The sequence below is a fragment of the Equus quagga genome, chromosome 16, assembly GCF_021613505.1.
Source record: "Equus quagga isolate Etosha38 chromosome 16, UCLA_HA_Equagga_1.0, whole genome shotgun sequence".
Taxonomy (NCBI): Eukaryota; Metazoa; Chordata; class Mammalia; order Perissodactyla; family Equidae; genus Equus; species Equus quagga.
The window spans coordinates 65,124,893-65,147,744 of NC_060282.1; the positions used below are offsets into that span (position 1 = coordinate 65,124,893).

The 22,852-nt window shown below is 37.4% G+C and overlaps 1 protein-coding gene across 1 annotated transcript in view; it reads right to left on the minus strand.

Moving 5' to 3' along the window:
• Positions 1-21,008: 21,008 nt before the first annotated feature.
• Positions 21,009-22,852, minus strand: part of TCF24 (transcription factor 24) — a 6,812-nt gene continuing 4,968 nt past the window's right edge. The window contains exon 3 of the mRNA XM_046641754.1: positions 21,009-21,122. Coding sequence (XP_046497710.1) covers positions 21,009-21,122 — 114 coding nt within the window. The remainder of the gene's footprint in view (positions 21,123-22,852) is intronic.

Here is a 22,852-nt window from a genome sequence, read left to right on the forward strand (position 1 = left end):
AATGGGGAAAGGACAATCTTTTCAACAAATGGTGCTGGGAAAACTGGATATCTACATGCAAAAGAATGAAGTTGGTCCCTGACTTGATACTATATACAAAAATTAACTCAAAATAGATCAAAGACCTAAACTTAAGAGCTAAAACTCTAAAACTCTTAGAAGAAAACACAGGATAATATCTTCATCACATTGGATTTGGCAATGATTTCTTGGATATGACACCAAAAGCACGGGCAACAAAAGAGAAAATAGATAAATTGGATTTCATCAAAATTAAAAATGTTTGTGCATAAAAAGACGCTATCAAGAGAGTAAAAAGATAATCCACAGAATGGAAAAAAATATTTGCAAAGCATATATCTGATAAGAGATTACTATCTAGAATATATGAAGAACTCCTACTACTCAACAATGAATAAAACCAAACAATCCAGTTCAAAAATGGACAAAGGACATGAATAGACATTTCTCCAAAGAAGATATACAAATGGCCAATAAGCACATGAAAAAGATGCTCAATATAACTAGCCACTAGTGAAATGTAAATCAAAACTGCAAAGAGATACCACTTCATATCCATTAGGATGGCTATTGTCAAAAATACCCCAACAAAATAACAAGTGTCGGCAGAGATATGGAGACTGTTGCACATTGCTGATGAGAATGTAAAATGGTGCAGCTACTGTGGAAAATAGTATGGCGGTTCCTCAAAAAATTAAACATAGAATTACCCTATGATCCAGCAATTCCACTTCAGGATATACACCTAAAAGAATTGAAAGCAGAGATTCAAACAGATACTTATATGCCAATGTTCATAGCAGCATTGTTTGTGAAAGCTGAAAGGTAGAAACGACCGAAATGTCCTTCAATTGATGAACGGATAAACAAAATGTGCTTTATACATACAATGGAATATTATTCAGCTTTAAAAAGGAAGTAAGTTCTGATATATGCTACAATGTGATGAATATTGAGGACCTTATGCTACGTGAAATAAGCCAAACAAAAAAGGATATTATATATTATATATAAATAAATTATATATATTATATAAATATGTTTATATTTTATTATATATATTATATAAATATGTATATATTATATATAATATGACATAAATATTTAATTTTATATAAAAATATACATATTTAATATATATTATTTAAATAATAAATATAAATAATAATTATAAATAGAAATATAATATAAATATTATAATAAAATATTTAATATATATTATATTTCTATATAATAGAAATATAAAATATAAATAATTATAAATATCAATAAATAATATTAATAAATATATAAATGTATAAATATATAAATATATAAACAAATATATAAATATATAAACATATATATTATATAAATATAATGTAATTATATAAATAATATAAATTATATATAATATACAACATATAATATATATTATATATAAATTATTAAAAATTATATAAATATATTATATAAATATAAATATATAAATTTATTTGTATATAAATATACAAATAAATAAAGGATAAAATATTATATGATTCCACTTTTATGAGGTATTTAGAACAGGCCAATTTGTGGAGGTACAAAGTAGAAGAGTGGTTACCAAGGGCTGGGGTGAAGAATGGATGGGGAGTTATTGTTTAATAGGTACAGAGTTTCTGTTTGGGATGATAAAAAAGCTCTGGAAATGGATAGTGGTGATGGTTTGTGAATGGATTGTGAATGTACTTAACGCCACTGAATCATACACTTAAAAGTGGTTACAATAGTAATTTTTACGTTAAGTGTATTTTACCACAATAAAAATAAAATAAAAGATATTCTTAAAAGAGGAAAAAGAGGGGGCTGGCCCCGTGGCTGAGTGGTTAAGTTCGCGCACTCTGCTGTAGGCGGCCCAGTGTTTCGTTGGTTCGAATCCTGGGTGCAGACATGGCACTGCTCATCAAACCACGCTGAGGCAGTGTCCCACATGCCACAACTAGAGGCCTCACAACAAAGAATATACAACTATGTACCGGGGGGCTTTGGGGAGAAAAGGAAAAAAATAAAATCTTTGAAAAAAAAAAAAAAGAGGAAAAAGAGGGGCCGGACCCTTGGCCAAGGGGTTGAGTTCTCACATTCTGCTTTGGCGGCCTGGGTTCACTGGTTTGGATCCTGGGCACTGACCTACACGCCACTCATCAAGCCATGCTGTGGCGGCATCCCACAAAGAAGTAGAACGACTTACAACTAGGATGTACAACTACGCAGTGGGGCTTTGGGGAGGGGAAAAAAAAAAGAGAGAAAAAAGAGGGGGCTGGTCTGGTTGCGTAATGGTTAGATCCGCATACTCTGCTTCAGTGGCCTGGAGTTCGCAGGTTCAGATCCTGGGCACAGACCTGCACACCACTCATCAAATCATGCTGTGATGGTGTCCCACATACAACATGGAGGAAGATGGGCACAGATGTTAGCTCAGCTACAATCTTCCTCAAGCAAAAAGAGGAAGATTGGCAACAAATGTTAGCTCAGGGCCAATCTTCCTCACAAAAAAAAGAGAAAAAATATCCACACCTTCACCTGGCCTACCTCATCTCTTGCTTCCCCCTCTCTTACTACACACCAGTCAACTTGGCTTCCTCTTAGTTTTAGAACATGCCAAACAATTTTCACATCTCAAGGCCTTTGCTCTTGCCTGGAATTCTCTTGACCTAGATTTTTTTTTTTTTTAAAGATTTTGTTTGTCCCTTTTCTCCCCAAAGCCCCCCGGCACATAGCTGTGCACTTTCAGCTGTAGGTCCCTCCAGCTGTGGCATGTGGGATGCTGCCACAGCATGGCCTGACGAGTGGTCCCATGTCCTCGCCCAGGATTCGAACTGGCGAAACCCTGGGCCGCCGAAGCAGAGCACCCAAACCCAACCACTTGGCCACGGGGCCGGCCCCATTGACCCAGATTTTTGAATGGCTGACTTTTTCCTTTCTTTGATCTCAGCTTCTATGTCAATTTCTCATTAAGGCGACACTTGCCCCACCTGTCTAAAGTGGGCCCACTATAAAAACGTCTCCCTTCTGGTCTCCTTCATAACCTGCAATTAAATTGTTTGTTAGTTTGTTTTTAACTTATATATGCTTGCTGCTCTCACTGGAATATACATTCTGTGAGAGGAAAGACCTTTTCTGTTTTGTCCGCCTTTTTATTCCTAACACCTAATACAGTCTTTAGCACTTAATAAATATCTGTTGAATGAATAAAATGAATCATTGATCTGTATGTGCTGATTTGGAAAATTTTTCAAGATATCAAATTTTAAAAGTCAGGTGCAGAAGGTACTTAGTAAAATCTCATTTTTGGTTCAATAAAAAGAACACGCGCGTCTGTGATTGTGGGTAGAATATTTTTGAAAGGTTACAAAAGAAACTGTTTACAATGCATGCCTCTAGGGAGTGAAACTTGGAGTTTGTGGGGAAAGTGATTTATTTTTATCATGTACTGTTCTCTACTGTTTGGATTTTTATTATGTGTATGCAATTTTATAATTAGATTACATTTTAAAAAATTATTAAAGTAGTACATTTTCTCTTCTGACTGCAAAAACAGACCATTCCTAAGATTTGCCCCTTCAGCCCACCACTCTCATTTACCCCTGACTGGCAGTATGACAAGTGTTTGGTATTTTCCAGCAATGAGCGCATCCCTGGGGGTTGCTGGTCTTAAGTTGTTGAACTGAGTCAACACTCACCATTGCAAATACAACTAAAACAACTTCAAGGGAAAAGTTTCATGGTTTAACTCTTATATAGCAGTTTATCAAAAGTAATCTTTTAAAAAAAAGCTATTCTTTGATAATATAACTAGGATTATCTTAGAAAGTTTACATTTTGTAGCTAGACATATGTGTAGATTCAGGGCATATAGGATATTATTTTCTTTCTTTCTTTCTTTTTTTTTTTTTTGTGAGGAAGATTGGCCCTGAGCTAACATTTGTTGCCAATCTTCCTCTTTTTTTTTTTTTTTTTGCTTTAGGATGATTGTTGCTGAGCTAACACCTGTACAATCTTCCCTTATTTTATGTGGGATGCCACCACAGCATGGCTCAACAAGTGGTGCTAGGTCTGTGCCCGGGATCTGAATCTGTGAACCCCAGGCCACTGGACTGGAGTGTGTAAACTTAACCACTACACCACCGGGCCAGCCCCAGGATATTATTTTCTTATAAGCTGTCAGAATCTATAGTCTGCACTGACACATGTAAATCTCATTAGTAAATTAATACATTTGACCTTCAGTCCTTTTTCATATTAGTGAGTGATTTTGATAACTTCCTAGTTTCCCTAGACGTTTGCAGAGAAAATGAGGCTGGACCTAGAAGGAAGTTGGCTATAATAACCACATGCCTGTGCTTTCTCGTGCTCAATAGTAAGCGTGTTAAAATAGAGTTAATGTAAGAGAAATGTAAATGACCTTAGTCAGAAATGCATGACTTTTATGTATAAGATCCTTTTACCTCAGGCAAGATTATTTTTAAACATAATATTGACATTAAGATAATCATAGCATTTATACACCTCGTCAAGGTTAAAGTTCCAAATCTGTGAAAAATACATTAAATTGTCAGAAAATAGAGCACTGATCTGAATGAAAGTTGATTCTTAAACACTTGAAGTACGTGAACTTTACTGAGATAATTTTGGTGAAAATTACCTAAATTACTTATGATTTCTGCCCGGATCTAAAATAATGAGTGGCTTTAATTGTCAACATGAGATGCTAGGGTTTTCCTTTTCTGTTTAAAAATTTAACCTTTTTGTTAAGAGTAAGCCTTGAAAACAACCACTTAAATCCTATGACAAGTTCTGAACGTAGTGGAATGTTACTAACATTATTTGAGCTGACCAGTGGGACTGAGGGGAAGTTGGCTAGGGGACTTCAGGGACAGTTTTCTTCTTTGATGAAAAGACACATATAGGAAGAACTAGCTCTTCTTCCCCTGCTATTATCATCTGTGAAAGAATTTCTGGCATTGCTGCATCCCTCTTGTTAAATGAAGGGAGCTTGGTAAAGATGGCAAAGTGGAAAGAAGAAGGGACCAGCGATTTATAGACATCAAATAGTCACCAAAGTCACCAGCCAGGGAGCCACTCCAGCGTAGGATTCTTGTTACGTGAAATAATACACTTTTCTCACTGTTTAAAAAAATTATTTAAGAATGACTACATAGGGAGTTGAGAATGTGGGAGTAACTGAAAAAATCAAACTAAGGTTAAATTACGATGTTATTTGTACCTCAGTGATGATCTAATACAAATCATGTCCTGAAATTAACATCCCATTAAGCTTAAACAGTGTAGATTCTGAGTGTTTCTTCTACAACGCCTTCTTGGACATATGCATGAGAATTTCTCTCTCTGTCTAGTGGTGTTTTGGTAAACAAGATCTAAAAAGAAAACCCCAAACCCTGATTTGTAGCATATGCAGATTTCCACGATGTAAATATTTCCATCATGGCTGATTTCAAGCTACTGTTTAACAACTGGCTCACCAGATACCTGAATACTTGAATAGTTAAGTTGGCTCTCACAGCACACCATTGTCCCTAGAAGTTGAATTGCTAGGTTGAAGGATTGAAGGATAAATGCATCTTCCTACTTAATATAGTCAAATTGCTTTCCAAGTGGTTGTACTACACCCTTGTCAAAACTTGCTCTTTTCAGAATTTAAACATTTTTGTCAATCTGATAAATATGAAATGGTATTTATTGTTATTTTAATTTGCATTTGCCATGACGTTGAAAAGATAACTTTACATATGTTTTATTTTTCCCTTAAAACTCTTTTTTCATGGGCTGGCCCTGTGGCTTAGTGGTTAAGTTCAGTGCACTCCACTTTGGCAGCCCAGGTTTGGTTCCTGGGCTCGGACCCACACCACTCATTGGCCACCATGCTGTGGTGGCGACCCACATACAAGATAGAAGAAGATTGGCACAGATGTTAGGGATAATCTTCTTCAGCAAAAAAAAATTTGGTATACTTTTAATCATTTAGGTTTTCTCTTCTGTAAATCATAGGCTTCACAGCTTTTGCCCAATTTTTTATTGGATTATTTGTAATTCTTAAAATTGATTTATAGGATTTCTTTATATATTCTGGATACTAATCTTTTGTCAATTAACAGTTAGATGTATTGCAAATAACTTTTTCCAGTCTGTTTTATTTTTGAATTTTATTTACAGTGTTTTACGTTGTTTGGAAGTCTACACTCTACTGTGCTTTCCAACAGCTCCCCAACAGCCAACACTGCATTTCTATGAAACATTTCTGGCTACTCTTAAATCCAAATCCTTTAATGTGTCTTTCAAGGTCCTCTTTGATTTGAAAATTAGGAATACTATAGTACTTATTCCCAGGATTTTTGTGAGCATTAAATGAAATAATATACGTGATATATTCACCACCCTCTCGCCTTCTCCACAGGCTTTCATTCAAAGCAGCATGTTTTTCTCACTTGCTTTTCCCTATGCCTAGAGTGTTCTTGTCCCTCTTTGCCTTCTCAGAAAAGCCTTCCTTGATATCTTAAGACTCTGCGTATCTATGGCAGACACGCTTGTTGCTGTCTGGTAGCCACCCCCAGCCTTCTTCCCTGATAATGGAACCTGATTTTGTTTGTGTTATGTGCCTAGTTCTAGAGCTGAGCCAGTTATTTCAATCTGTTTTCCTGCTTTCTCTGCCTCCTGCGGTGGATCCTGGGGACTAGCTCACTCAATAATTATTCCAGCCTCCTTTTATCTGCATTTCTGTACTTCAGAGAATGAAAAGCTAAGTATTATATATTACAAAAGTCTCTTGCAACTGGGATTCTGGATGTGAATTAGGTCCTGCCAATAAAAACCTGAATTCTAAATTGAGTTATGTCGGGAGAAAAGCAGGCCACAAGGCATCCATTTTGCTGACGTGCGCAGCAGAGGCAGCATGCTTCGGGAGGCTGCCATTGTGGGGGCAGCTTCCCATTTGGCAGGCAGAGTTCAGATCATGGCAGAAGTTCCAGCTGCCTTGGAATGCCTTGGTCATTCCAGCCCAGTTCCATGGAATGACCGGAAATTGTTCCTATAAATCCAGCCCAAGTCTGTTTCATCCCAAGGATTCTGCAAGTCACTAATACCCTATAATAGGCCCCTTTCTTTTTAAGCTAACTAGAGTGAATACCCCAACCAAGTCAAGACCGATATACCCTCCTTACACCTCGGAGTGACCTTGTGACCCGCTTCTGGCCAATGAGAAATAAGTAGAGGACTTGTACCCCGATAACTTTAAGAAGCCATCTTAGCAGTCCTGGACTGCCTGCTTGTAGATTTCTTTTACATGAGAGGAAAAAAGTCGTAATTTATTTAAGCCACTATGGTTAGGTCTTTCTTATTAGTGGCTGAATGCAATTCCTAACTGATATAGAAAGCAATGAACAATGCATGTCATAGTATTAAAAAAAAAAATTTGTGGATCAACTGATGATTGGTGGATATAGCCACCGAGGCATGAAATAGCATGTGTGTGTGTGTCTGTGTTTACAACAACTTAAAGCGTAAAATAGGAAGTGGCAGAGAATAAGGGGGGTGATATAGGTTGGGGTTAAGGGGTTGGACATCCTCCCAGATGATGGGGAACCATTGAAGGGATTTGAGAAAGCGTGTTACATCCTCAGGTTTGCGTTTTTGATAGGGTACTTCGGTGCACCCGTTCTCAAGGCGGGGAAAACTGTTAAATCTGCAAATTGTGAGGCGAAAGATGATGAAGAGCTATAGTAATTATTCTTACATACATTTGTGAAAGTAAGTAAATCTTTAGGGGAATTCTTTAACCTGGAATTGCTAAGTCAGAGTGTGTACACTGAAAATATTTAGGGATACTGCCAAACTGTATTTAAAAGAGTTTATACTCCAACAGTGCGACAGTCCTCATTTCCTCACTCTCACCAAAAATGGATATTTTAGATTTGGATCATCCCTTTTTTTTTTTCACATTCCTCTATTTAGTATTATCTGGGAGAGGGGAAAAAAAAGGCAGGAGGATAAAAATTACAGAGATTCAGCTTCATCAAAAACGTACATGCTCAAGCATTACAGGCCTGGTTAAAACAAGTTAATTCCAACATGCCAGAAAAATTAGTCACCATCACTTACCCTCTGAGTCCAACTAACCATTCCCCCATCCTAGTTGTGTTGACATATAGTTGACATATAATGTTGTATAAGTTTGAAGTGTACAACATGATTTGATACCTGTCTATATTGTGAAATGATTACCACAATAATTTTAGTTAACATCCATCACCTCACATAGTTACAAATTTTTTTTTTGTGATGAGAACTTTTAAGATCTACTCTCTTAGAAACTTTCAAATATACGATATAGTATAGTATCGTTAACTATAATCACTATGTTGTATTATATCTTATACCTGGATAGTTTGTATCATTCTGATAAGTGAAACACGTTATTTCATTGCTTTTTAATTTATATTTCTTCACCATGAGTGAGTTTGTGTATCTTTTCATAAAGATATTGGCTGTTTGATTTCTTTCTATGAACTGCTTATTCATACCATTTGTGGAATTTTCTGAGTTGCTGGCCTTTTTCTTTTTAAATTCTGAGAGCTAATTTTATATAAAGGAAATTGGTACTGTGATTATTATATGTGTTGTGACTTTTTCCCTTAGTATCCTCTTTTTGTCTTTTCACCTTATGTTTTTTTCTTTTATGAATTTATTTTTATATAGTCAAAATTACCTAGCTTTTCCTTTATGGCTTCTTGTGTCGTGCTTCCCTTTGTCATCTCTAACTGCTCATCTAATAGAGCTAACCAGCCAGAAGACACACCTGACCCACACTGAGCTTTCTCACTTTCTCAGCTATTATTTCACGCCAACTATGTGAACTGAGGAGAAAGGGAGGAAAAGCAAGGGAAATGTATTGAGGGCAGACACTGAGCCAAGTGCTTATCACAGTGAGAGAGCTGTGGCAAAGAAGGATGTCTTCCAAGTGGACTGGGGGTAGCAAACTGGAGTGCCTGAAACACCCAGGCAGCTACCAGGGCAGGCAACCTAGCAGAGAGGATGAGAACCAGATTCTCAGAGCCTGTGTGAGTCTGCATCCTCGCTCTGCCACTGACTAGCTGGGCAATTATGGGCAAGCTTCTCATATTTTGTGAATTTCCCTAATCCATCTGCAAAGGTCCATAAATGTCCTCAGTATCATCATTCAATCATTTAGGTGTGTTCTAAACTATAAGGTCAAACAAAATGGAATACTGCACAATTAAGATGCAAACTGTCAATACAGATAGTCAATCTCAATGGTGTAATTGGGTTAAAATGTCCACACCATGACTCAAGTGTGAGAGAAATAATGTAGCTTTCTTTACATATTGTATGCATCCTCATCTTGTTCAGGGATCCCCACCCCTGAAGAGGAAGAACATCTGCCAAGTAGGCAGACAGTTAAATACAGGCACACTTCATTTTATTGCACTTTGCTTTATCGTGCTTCACAGACGTTGTGTTTTTTACAAATTGAAGGTTTGTGACAACCCTGCATCAAGCAAGTCTGTTGGCGTCATTTTTCTAACAGCATTTACTCATTTCATGTCTTTGTGCCACATTTTGGTAATTCTCGCAATATTTCAAACTTTTTCATTATTGATATATTTGTCATGGTGATCTGTGATCAGTGATCGTTGATGTTACTTTTGTAATTGTTTTGGGGCACGGTGAACCGTACCCATATAACATAGCAAGCTTAATCAATAAATGTTGTGCATGTTCTGACGGCTCCACAGACCAGCTGTTCCCCCATCTCTCTCCCTCTCCTCGGGCCTCCTTATTCCCTGAGACACGACAATATTGAAATTAGGCTAATTAATAACCCTGCAATGGCCTCTAAGTGTTCAAGTGAAAGGAACAGTCACACATCTCTCACCTTAAATCAAAAGCTAGACATGATTAAGCTTAGTGAGAAAGGCATGTCGAAAGCTGAGACAGGCCAAAAGCTAGGCCTCTTGCGTCAAACAATTAGCCAAGTTGTGAATGCAAAGGAGAAGTTCTTGAAGGAAATTGAAAGTGCTACTCCAGTGAACACACAAATGATAAGAAAGCAAAACAACTTTATTGCTGATATGGAGAAGTTTCAGTGGTCTAGATAGAGGATCAGATCAGCTACAACATTCCTACAAGCCAAAGCCTAATCCAGAGCAAGGCCCTAACTCTCTTCAATTCTGTGAAGGCTGAGAAAGGTGAGGAAGCTGCAGAAGAAAAGTTTGAAGTAAGCAGAGGTTGGTTCATGAAGTTTAAGGAAAGAAGCCGTCTCCACAACATAAAAGTGCAAGGTGAAGCAGTAGGTGCTGATGGAGAAGCTGCAGCTGGTTAGCCAGAAGATCGAGCTGAGGTCGTTAATGAAGGTGCTACACTCAACAAGAGATTTTCAATGTAGATGAAACTGCTTTCTATCGGAAGAAGATGCCACCTAGGACTTTCACAGCTAGAGAGGAGAGGTAAATGCCTGGCTTCAAAGCTTGAAAGGACAGGCTGACTCTCCTGTTAGGAGCTAATGCAGCTGGTGAGGTTAAGTTGAAGCCAATGCTCACTTACCATTCTGAAAATTCTAGGGCCCTTAATAGTGATGCTAAATGTACTCTGCCTGTGCTGTATAAATGGAACAACAAAGCCTAGGTGACAGCACATCTGTTTACAACATGGTTTACTGAATATTTTAAGCCTACTGTTGAGACCTACTGCTCAGAAAAAAAAGATTCCTTTCAAAATATTACTGCTCACTGACAATGCACCTGGTTACCCAAAAGCTCTGATGGAGATGCACAATGAATTAACGTTTCCATGCCTCCTAACACAGCATCCATTCTGCAGCCCACGGATCAAAGAGTAATTTCAGCTTTCAAGTCTTATTATTTAGGAAATATTAAATGCCATAGATTCCTCCAATGGATCTGGGCAAATTAAATTGAAAACCTTCTGGAAAAGACTCACCCTTCTAGATGCCATTAGGAACAATCATGATGGGAAGAGGTCAAAATATCAACATTAACAGGAGTTTGGAAGAAGTTGATTCCAACCGTCATGATGACTTTGAAGGGTTCAAGATTTCAGCGGAGGAAATAAGGGTAGATGTGATAGAGATAGCAAGAGAACTAGAATTAGAAGTGGAACCTGAGGATGTGGCTGAATTGCTGAAATCTCATGATAAAAGTAATACATGAGGAGTTGCTTCTTATGGGTGAGCAAAGAAAGTGGTTTCTTGAGATGGAATCTATTCCTGGTGAAGATGCTGTGAAGATTGTGGAAAAGACAACAAAGGACTCAGAATATTACATAAACTTAGTTAATAAAGCAGTGGCAAGATTTGAGAGGATTGACTTCATTTCTGAAAGAAGTTGTACTGTGGATAAAATGCTATCAAACAGCATCACATGCTACAGAGAAATTGTTTGTGAAAGGAATAGTCAATGATGCGGCAAACTTCATTGTCATCTCACTTTAAGATATTGCTGCAGCCACTCCAACCTTCAGCAACCACCAACCTGATCAGTCCACAGCAGTCAACATCGAGGCAAGACCCTCCACCAGCAAAAAGATTACAACTTGCTGAAGACTCAGATGATAGTTAGCCTGTGTTAGCAATAAAGTATTTTCTCTGTTTGTTTAAAAATCTTTTTTTGTGACATTCTTTCAACTCATCCTGCAAAAGATTTGGATTTAGTTTCATACTTTTCTTACTGTGTATGTGTGTTTTTTAATTGAGGTCATGATAGTTTACAACATTGTGAAATTTCAGTTGTAAGTTATTATTTGTCAGTCACCATGTAAGTGCACCCTTTCACCCCTTGTGCCCACTCCTCAACCTCCTTCTCCCTGGTAACCACTAAACAGTTCTCTTTGTCCACGTGTTTGTTTATCTTCCACATATGAGTGAAATCATACCGTGTTCACCTTTCTCTGTCTGGCTTATTTTGCTTAACATAATACCCTCAAGGTCCATCTGTGTTGTTGTGAATGGGGCAATTTGTTTTTTTTTTATGGCTGAGTAGTATTCCATTGTATCTATAGTACCACATCTTCTTTATCCATTCATCAGTCGATGGACACTTGGGTTGTTTCCATGTCCTGGCTATTGTGAATAATGCTGCAGTGAACATAGGAGTGCCTAAGTCTCTTTGAATTGTTGATTTCAAGATCTTTGGATAAATACCCAGTAGTGGGATAGCTGGGTCATACGGTATTTCTATTTTTAATTTTTTGAGAAATCTCCATACTGTTTTCTATAGTGGCTGCATCAGTTTGCATTCCCACCAGCAGTGGATGAAGGTCCCCTTTTCTCCACAACCTCTCCAACATTTGTTATTTTTTGTCTTAGTGGTTATAGCCATTTTAACAGTAAGGTGATATCCCATTGTAGTTTTAATTTGCATTTCCCTGATGATTAGTGATGTTGAACATTTTTTTCATGCGCCTATTAGCCATCAGTATGTCTTCTTTGGAAAAATGTCTGTTCATATCCTCTGCCCATTTTTTGATCAGGTTGTTTGATTTTTTGTTGTTGAGTTGTATGAGTTCTTTATATATTAGGGAGATTAACCCCTTGTCAGATAGATGATTTGCAAACGTTTTCTCGCAGTTGGTGGGTTGTCTTTTTGTTTTGATCCTGGTTTCCCTTGCATTGCAGAAGTCCCATTTGTTTATTTTTTATTTTGTTTTCCTTCTTTGAGTAGACATGGTATTTGAAAAAATTGTTTTAAGACCAATGTCAAAGAGTGTAATGCCTATATTTTCTTCTAGAAGTTTTATGGTTTCAGGTCTTACCTTCAAGTCTTTGATCCATTTTGAGTTTATTTTTGTGTATGACAAAAGATAACGGTCTACTTTCATTCTTTTGCATGTGGCTGTCCAGTTTTCCCAACACCATTTATTGAAGAGACTTTCCTTTCTCCACTGTATGTTCTTAGCGCCTTTGTCGAAGATTAGCTGTCCACAGATGTATGGTTTTATTTCTGGGCTTTCAATTCTGTTCCACTGATCTATGTGCCTGTTTTTGTACCAGTACCATGCTGTTTTGGTTACTATAGCTTTGTACTACATTTTGAAGTCAGGGATTGTGATGCTTCCAGCTTTGTTCTTTTTTCTCAGGATTGCTTTAGCTGTTTGGGGTCTTTTGTTGCCCCATATGAATTTTAGGATTCTTTGTTCTATTTCCATGAAGAATGTCATTGGGATTCTGATTGGGATTGCATTGAATCTGTAGTTTGCTTTAGGTAATAGGGACATTTTAACTGTATTTATTCTTCCAATTCATGTGCCTGGAACATCTTTCCATTTCTTTATGTCATCATTGATTTCTTTCAGAAAAGTCTTATAGGGTTTTCATTGTATAGGTCTTTCACCTCCTTGGTTAAATTTATCCCTAGATATTTTATTCTTTTTGTTACAATTGTAAATGGGATTGTGTTCTTAAGTTCTCTTTCTGTTATTTCCTTATTAGAGTATAGAAATGCAACTGATTTTTGTAAGTTGATTTTGTCCCCTGCAACTTTGCTGTAATTGTTGATTATTTCTAATAGTTTTCTGATGGATTCTTTAGGGTTTTCTAGATATAAAATCATGTCATCTGCAAACTGTGAGAGTTTCAATTCTTCATTGCTTATTTGGATTCCCTTTATTTCTTTTTATTCCCTAATTGCTCTGGCCAAAAATTCCAGTACTATGTTGAATAAGAGTGGTGAGAGTGGGCACCCTTGTCTTGTTCCTGTTCTTGGAGGGATGGCTTTCAGTTCTCCCCCATTGAGTATGATGTTGGCTGTGGGTTTGTCATTTATGGCCTTTATTATGCTGAGGTACTTTCCTTCTATATTGATTTTATTGAGAGTTTTTATCATAAATGGATGTCGGATCTTGTCAAATGCTTTCTCAGAGTCTTCTGAGATGATCATGTGGTTTTCATTCCTTATTTTGTTAATGTGGTGTATCGCACTGATTGATTTGTGGATGTTGAACTATCCCTGTGTCCCTGGTATAAATCCCACTTGATCATGGTGTATGATCTTTTTAATGCATTGCTGTATTTGGTTTGCCAATATTTTGTTGAGTATTTTTGCATCTATGTTCATCCATGATATTGGCCTGTACTTTCCTTCTTTGTGTTGTCCTTCTCTGGCTTTGGTAGCAATAAAGCATTTTTAAATTAAAGTATGTACATTGTTTTTTAAGACACAATGCTATTGAACTCTTAACAGACTACAGTATAGTGTAAACATAACTTTTATATTCACTGTGAAACCAAAAAATTCATGTGACTGACTTTATTGCAATATTCACTTTATTGCAGTGGTCTGGAACTGAACCCCCACTATCTCTGAGGTATGCCTGTATTCAGTCAGGTAAAAGTTGTAACTCTATCAGGGCTATTTCCCCCTCTCAATGAGCTTCCTACCTGCCCTTTCCCCTTGATCCTTGGGTAGCTGCAGGGAGAAGTTATGTATCGTAAGGTAGAAGGTGGGACCGCGGGCTCCCATGCTGTCCTCTGGGTCTAGACTTGACTTTGAAATAATGTGTTTGTTACCTTGGTGTCGTGCTGGTGTCACTGCTGAGGCCCTTTGTCCTAATTACAATCTCCTGTTTTGAGGGCCCTGTGTTCTGCCATTTCCCTGGCATCTTGGCCTGGGTACCCTCAGCAGCTTCTGCACCCAGTGGCAGCTTGTGGGCTGCCACCTGTCTCTTCCCTCAGCCATTGCCTCTCACTACCCAATATGTGGGTGTCTCCCTGGCCCCCCACTTTGGCATGGCTCTGGGCAGAATCCAACACTTCTGAGTGTTTGCAGCCTCCCAGGCTCTGCCTAGTGAAGCGTGGCAAGGCCAGCCCTTGTCTCCAATTCCTCCCTGCCCCACTCTTCCCCACTGTACCCAAGGCAGATGCCAGCAGAGACTTTCCCCGTCTGCCCCTCACCCTGACCCTACCTTCCCTCTCTCTGTTACCACTTAGAGTAAAACTCTATACACCTCCAATCTGGCTCCTAAACATAGAGGGTAAATTTGGGATTTAGAATTTGATTTCTTCTCTTAATAAAGTTTGAATTTTAGGTCCATTATCTTGCTAGAGATTCTGAAGGTCAGTTTTGTGACTTCAAAGGTACACAATGATTTCATTCTAAGAGCAATGTGCCCTTAACCAGAGGCCCTTAATTCAGTGACTAGGCCACTGAATCAGTTTAATAATTAAAAATAGATGATCCCCTCCTCTCCTTAGTAAACTATTGCATCCCCTAACAAAATTCACTCACATAAGTGATCCCAAACTCATCCCCTACTAGGAAGTGGGATCTAGGTCTCTTTCCACAATTTCTCTCTTACTTCACCCCTTCTTACCTCTCCATTTTCCCCCTCCTTAAGTTTGACTAAACATGGATCTCGAGTAACAAGCTCTTTCCTCTCACCATTCATTCTCGCAGGAAGCTCTGCTCCTTTCAACAAGAGAAGGGAGGGTACTAATGTAATCCAAGTGTGTGTCCCCAGAGTGGCCATAAATCTAAGTGGGGCTTGCTTGGGCTGGGGAAAGAGATCAGCAGTTCTTAAGGTGACAAGAAGTTTCCTGTCTTGGGTCAAGGCATTCCTATCAACGCCGTCACTCTAGACATTGTCCAGCCTCTGGCATTGGCTGTCTGGCTGGAGAGGGAAACAGAACCACCTGGCCTAGTTGTCCCTGAGACCCGGTGTGGCTGCTCTCTGGACCTCTCAGGCTAGGTGTGGCACAGCATAAGCAGCTTTTTTTCTTGTTCTGGTCTTGAGCTGAAGTCAGGTCTCCTTGTCAAGGCAGTGTCTCCTGTATGTCCCAGAACCTCACACCTATACCCCAATGATCGGACACTGGTGGAACAGGCTTCCTCTTTCTGAAAGGAGGAACTGGAAATAGCTTCCCACTTCCCATCTTTCTTCCCTCTCTTGACTCTCCTGTTTCTGTGATTGCACACCACTTTTTTCACTTGGTTATAGCCCAGGTTTCAAGACAACTCTGGTATAGGGTCTTAAGATCAACAAGAGGCACAGATGTGTTGCATACAGAGTAGAAACAATCTTGCACAGGCCTTTTAAAAAGAATGTAACAATTAAAAAAAATTGACCCACATGATATACCCCTCTATGTAAAGTATTGAGGTTCCTTATAATAGAACACATTTAAAATTTTTAAATTGAGCAATTTCAGAACCTATTTGAAAATAAGAATGTTTAAAATCAATTCTTATTTAGGCCTCACATTGTTTTAAATGCCCCCAGTACAGAGACAAGTGATTTAAGTCCATCCCCAGAGCTCCCCACAGACATATTTCTTGGTCCTGAGAGGGCGGGAATGCATGAGTTTCTTCAGTAACATTCATGTGCACAGGAAATGACTATTGACATAATCTTTAAGCCTAATAGTTAAGATTATTCTTCAGTTTATAATTTAAAAGCTTCTGACAGCTAAGTGCTATGGTATAATTTATAATGAAAGTATGAGTGATTGAGGCATATTTCACCGAGCTAGTTTCTCTTATGGGTTGAAACTAAGACTTGTGTAAACATAGGAAGGGAAGCCCTTCCCGGGTTTATGTAGTTAGGCAAGAATACTTAATGTCCCTCATTCCCAACTGTGCTGCAGTACCATCTGTGTCATACTCAAAGTTTATGGGAAGCAAATCTATAGGCTTTAAGGGGCATTTATTTTTTTTCAGTAAAAAAAATATCACATATAAGACCACCAACTACCAGTATACAGCAAAATAAAAGTAATTTTTTTGAGATATACTTTATAATATTCCCCTAGTGCTTTTAAAAATTTGGAATCTTAGCTTTTGTATATTTTTAATGTCACAATAACAACAAAAACAACTAAAAATCAAAACTGTGTACCATAAAGACAGCAATAGTACACTACTAGTTGTAAATCATCTGGGAGACTGTAGTTAGCAGATCCTCGAGCAATGATTAAAAAAAAAAAATTGTCTCTAGATTAAGATGGAATCTGCCAGTGCTGAAGGAGCCAAAGTTCACAGCTTTTCAAATAAAACACATGATTGATATAATTTGCAATAACCTGTATATGATTGGGAAAGAGCATTTAGATTAAGCCATCCTCTCAAAATAAGATATCCAATATACAAATTTGGAGCAAAAGCCATCTGTTTGACTTATAATTTCTTCTCCCTGCCAGCTAAGAACAATATAATTTTATATAAAGCCAACAAGAACTGTCTTATAATGATGTCAAATACAATTCATGTGTTGATTTCTAAGAGAACCACGTTGATCACTGCAGAGATGTTTTGTCAATAGAGGCTTATTTCCTCAGAATGGCACTGTGATACACAGAGACCTAAAGAAAAGACTAAATAACGTGCTGGAAAATGTATGTAATATTACTTTTCCCCACTCAAAAAAAAAAAAAAAAGAGAGAGAGCACGCTTATTAAAGCCTGAAAACTTTCTCTTTAATTGATAATAACTGGTTAGTTGCTTTCATGAATACAAAATGAGATCCTTTGAGAGAAAGAGAAAATATTGAATAATTTAACCTAAGAAGAAATTTCAACTAAAATAATTACTATGCATTGCAGTGAGGTCAATCAGCATTTATTTTCTTTTCAAACAGCTTCTTCTAAGTTTAAATAAAGTCTCCATGAACAGATAAGAAAACCATTGTTTAGGATATCTGTAACTCTGTAGATTAAAGTAGTTGGGTCAAAAAAGCCTCGTAAAAATGCAAAACCACTCTTTTTATTATCAAGTACCATGTAGTAGGGATATCCCACCTTTACTCTGTCCCAAACACCACCCCCACTGTAGGACTTTTACTTTCCACTTCATTCCTTTTTGTTATTAAATTTACTTTTTTAAATGGTACACATACGTTTTTTAATATAGCTTTATTGATGTACAATTGACACAGAATAAACTTCACTATAAGTATTTTCATAATCAGAAAAAGAAACAACAAATACATATATATATTTTACTTGAATCTTGTTGGTAGGTCTCCTTCCATCTCCATATACGCAGGATTGGAACTGGCCATTTCTTTTTTTTTTTTAAGATTGGTCCTAAGCTAACATCTGTTGCCAATCTTTCTTTTTTCTTCTTCTCCCCAAGGCCCCCCAGTACATAGCTGCATATTCTAGCTGTAGGTCTCTCTGATTCTGCTATGTGGGACGTTGTCTCAGCATGGCCTGATGAGCGGTGCCATGTCCGTGCCCAGGATCCAAACCGGCGAAACCCTGGGTCGCCCAAGTGGAGCGAATGAACTTAACCACTCAGCCACAGGCCAGCCCCAACAACAAATATTTCTGAAGTCTGCTGGAACTGGCTACGCCTCTAAAAAGGCATTTCCTTATCCTCCCAAATTATCATTATAGGAGATTTTTAAATGTATGTCATATCACTGAGAGAGTGAGTGAATTGACAGAAATTTAACTGAGGATTTCCTTTGTAGATTACAGAAAAATGCTGTGATCCAAATATACCCTTTTCCCAGTCCTTTTATATACTCCATCAAGGACAGCATGGTGAAGAAACCAATGCCAAGTAGGTATCTATCTTCTGAAAAGATTTTCAAATGCACTTTCAGTTTTTGTTAAATATCCAGACACAGAGGCAAATTTAACAGACTAAATTAATTTTCAGATTAGTGCTTTATTTTATTTTAGTAAAACACCTTTTCCTGACCATGCACCACTAATTAAAACAGCATACTCCTTTGAACCTTTGGGTGAAAATATGCAATTTCTCCTTTAAGATTTTCCAACCTACCAAAAGCTGTTGGAATATTTAGCATTTTAATAAAATGTCATGAAAACATATGACAGAAATATACTTCTTTGGCATTAAAACATTTGTAACTGGACAAGAAGAAATAAAAAGTAATACTGTCAAAAGCAAAGTTTAACTAACTACTTAACAGGATGATTTAGAAAAGTCGATAATTCATTCAACAAAAATCATTTTTCCCCAATTAAACACTTTAAAAACTGTAGCCAAATAGATTATTAGCAAGAAAACCAATTTTCTTAAATTCTTGCTATCAAATTTAGTGTTTACAGTTCATTTTCAGGTAACTTTAAAAAAGTTCTGATTTAATTCCTTAAGATAAAAGATTATTCTTGGCACTTTTTATGCCAATAACTTATAATAGTGAATGGCTGAATCCACATTTCAATTTACTTTTTATTCCTTTCAATGTTATATGAGTGGGTAAATATATTCACCAATATTCAAATGTACAAACATTTGTGCTACATATTAATACATAGACAGCTCTTATTGTATGCCTTTTCTTTCAAAGAAATGCTTGGGTCACATTACAAGGAGTATATTCACATTAAAATAAAAATTACAAACTAGCCATCAGATATGAGCCAAAACATGGCCACGTTCGCTGAATCAACTGAATGACAGCGTTTGCCTTCAAACGGTCTTTTACTTCATTTCATTGCCAAAAGCTGGAAGAAGAGTGAGGTGAGGAGAAAATAAAATGGCAGTTCAACTGCTATACTAATTCAACCAAGTCCATTAATATACTTCCTATTTGCTAATTTTGGATCACATTCAGCAACTTTAAAACTGTGAATTATTGAGAAATAAATGAACTTTACAGTTGGAAACGGGAAGTAAAGATGGAGGAGAAAAACAAGAAAGGGAGATAAAGAATCTAAGTCAGCAAAGACATGACAAAAGAGACTGATGATTTCTTTTGCACCCTGTTGTTTTGAGATCCAGTGCGTTCCCTGAGAAACACCTCTGCTTCACGGCTAGAACCCCTAAGCTCCTGTTGAAAACTGAAACCAAGTGTGCACTCAGGCAGAACAGCTGCTCCCTGGGCACATGATGTGCAGGGCGGTGGGAGAGGCCCACGGCAGAGGGCCTTCCCTGATTGTAGGTTCAAATTAGGGCAGATTCAGGGGGGTCTGCTCTGGCCTAATGAATCTCAGGATGGCCGCTCTGTCCTCAGACTCGCTCAAGGTGCAGATCAGTGCCAGAATTCCCAAATCAGAGGACTGCCCCCATTTCATAATGGCTAAGAAGGTAGATTGTGAACAGCAATTGACAAGGGGAGAGGAGCCTGCCCAGAGCTGCGACTATGAGGCTCACAAGGGCTTCACTCAAGGGCCCGGAGAGGCCTGAACATGCCACTCTCTCTCTGGTGGCTGCAGCTGCACCTGCTCACCTAGTCCACGACCTGAAAGAGAGTGGGGTGAATATGGAGTGACCAGGGAGGACGCCCCCAGCTCCTGTTCACACTGGACTGTAGGGATTCCCAATGCCTTCCACAACTTAGAAACATAGTAAGATATTTAACAATCCTCTAGGAAGGTGGCCAAGCCCTGGCTTATAAAGCAAACCATTTCTAACACTCCAAACCAGTTTTCTAAGAGGGAAAATTAACTAGTTATAGAAGTTACTGCATCATCACATTACTTCAACAGTCTTTTCACACATATTCAGTTAAAACTGAATAAATGATCTCACCTCTTCCAAGTGAAATGGCTTCCTAGACCAACTTTAAGCACAGACTGGTTTTCACAAAAACGAAATACTGGTGTATTACAAACACAGCTTTTATTTTTTTAAACTAGGAAGACTGAATTGATAGATATTAGCTTTCCAGTTTGTAATGGATACACTACAGAAAATGTGTGTATTCTTTGAATATATACACAATTGTTTGCTTTTGTGTGTCTTTCCCTTTTTTCCCGATAGTTTCTTCTGCACTATATAGTAGTGACTGTCTCTCACACTGAGTAGATGAGCTGGGTGTTTTATGCAAGACTGATTATTTCATTCCACATTTGTTTAGATTAGACAAGTAAATCTAAACACCCAACTATGGATTCATATGTAAACTTTCATAAATGACGTTTGTTATGTCTGATGTAATAAATATAGAATGATTTCATACTATTTAAAAACAATAGACACTACTTTTTACCAGCGCCATCAGGGGAGAGCCTAAGGCTGTGAGTCTGTTGGAGTATTGCCATGATTTGCTTTTTCTCCAGAGACAGAATGCTTCAGAAACTGACCAGTAGCACCAATGTATAATCTTGATCGCATGGGCCATTTCTGAAAAAGAATATTTAAACAAGAATCCAAAAGTTAGTATCTATGAGAGATATAATCTGAAGTAATAATATTAAAAATTCCAAATACCTCAATGCAAATGCAATATTATGTAGCTAGTAACAACTGTAATTATGGAGCCTAAGGAACATGAAAAAATGCTTATTAACGCTAACAATAAAAGTAAAAATATACCCAGACTTTGATTATAATTGTATAAAATAATATGTGTGCATGTGAACAAGAACTGCAAGAAATCATGGAGAACGAATATAGTTAACAGTAGGAAAATATATTTACCCGTAACGTTTTAACTTCAAACTAAACCCAACACAAAATTAAGCCTAAAACAAGATCCCTGGCTTTAAAGATATTATGAAAAGGTATACACGGTAAGTATTATGTGTCTACACTTGTCAAAGAACTACAATGAAGAGTGACTAATTCAACTATCCAAACATTTTATCTAGCTAAAAGCAGTATCTGAAAGTTTCAAATGTTAGAATGTTTGGTGTTATATAGATAGAACATCCAGATTAAATGTCTGGATGTGTTGGCATCACACAGCTCTAACCTTTCACTAATCATCATATTTATATTCTGATTGTGACTTTTCTAAATTCATCTTTATAATACACAACCTCTCAAACAATATAATTTATTGCCAAATAGGCATGACGACGAAAAAATGTACTACATAAATAGTACTTTCAGAATGAACATGTTTTGGGAGGAGGGGGAGCATATAATCAATTTAGTTCTAATTTCCTTGGAATACTAATCGGAGAATTGCTCCTTTTTGTTTATACAAAGGTAAGTCTTCAGACTAAGTGCAACTCTCAAAGGTCAGCAATGGGGTTCCCCACACTCCTCAGAGAGTAAATGCTGCTGTGAGCAGCAGGCTATCTCATCAGCAAACACTCACAGGCAGACTGCTGCTTACACAGCACCACGGAATGTTCTTAAATGCATGGCAGATAACTTGCAGTGTTCAAAAAGAGGTACAATTACTAACAATCCAAAGACCATGAGAGTTCTGGGTTCTCAGCCCAAGCTGCATATTAGAATCACACCAAGAGTTTTAAAAAATACTGATGGCCAAGTCATATTCCAGACCAATTAAATCAGAATGGACCTCTTTTTCAGAAGTGGTTAGAGCATAAGGTAGTCAGATCTTACCTGGAGTAACATAAGCCTTCACTGTACTTCCCAATACAGTTACTGTCACCCAAACTGGTTTTCCAGGGGTAAAACGTAGACATAAGGAACAGAAGTAGGCATGTGATATTATCTGGAAAGTTTCTGTTCTTAGCAACCAACAAAAATCCAACATTTATGCCTCCAGATGTGATAAGTAAATTTGCTTTCATGCAACATAGGTCATTTAAGAGTCCTAAATTCAGATCATTCTGCTGGGAATCTACACTTTAAACATAGATAAAATATAAAATTTGTGTTTAAAATGATCCACTCCTATATAACTTTCTTATAAATAACTTTGTATTTTACGTGTGATACAGTAATAAGACTGACACTTATTTTTGCAAATCTATTTCATGGTTTTTTTTTTTTTTTACTTTCTTTTGCTTGTTTGTTTTTTGAGGAAGATTAGCCCTGAGCTAACAACTGCTTCCAATCCTCCTCTTTTTGCTGAGGAAGACTGACCCTGAGCTAACATCCATGCCTATCTTCTTCTATTCTCTATTTGGGATGCTTGCCACAGCATGGCTTGA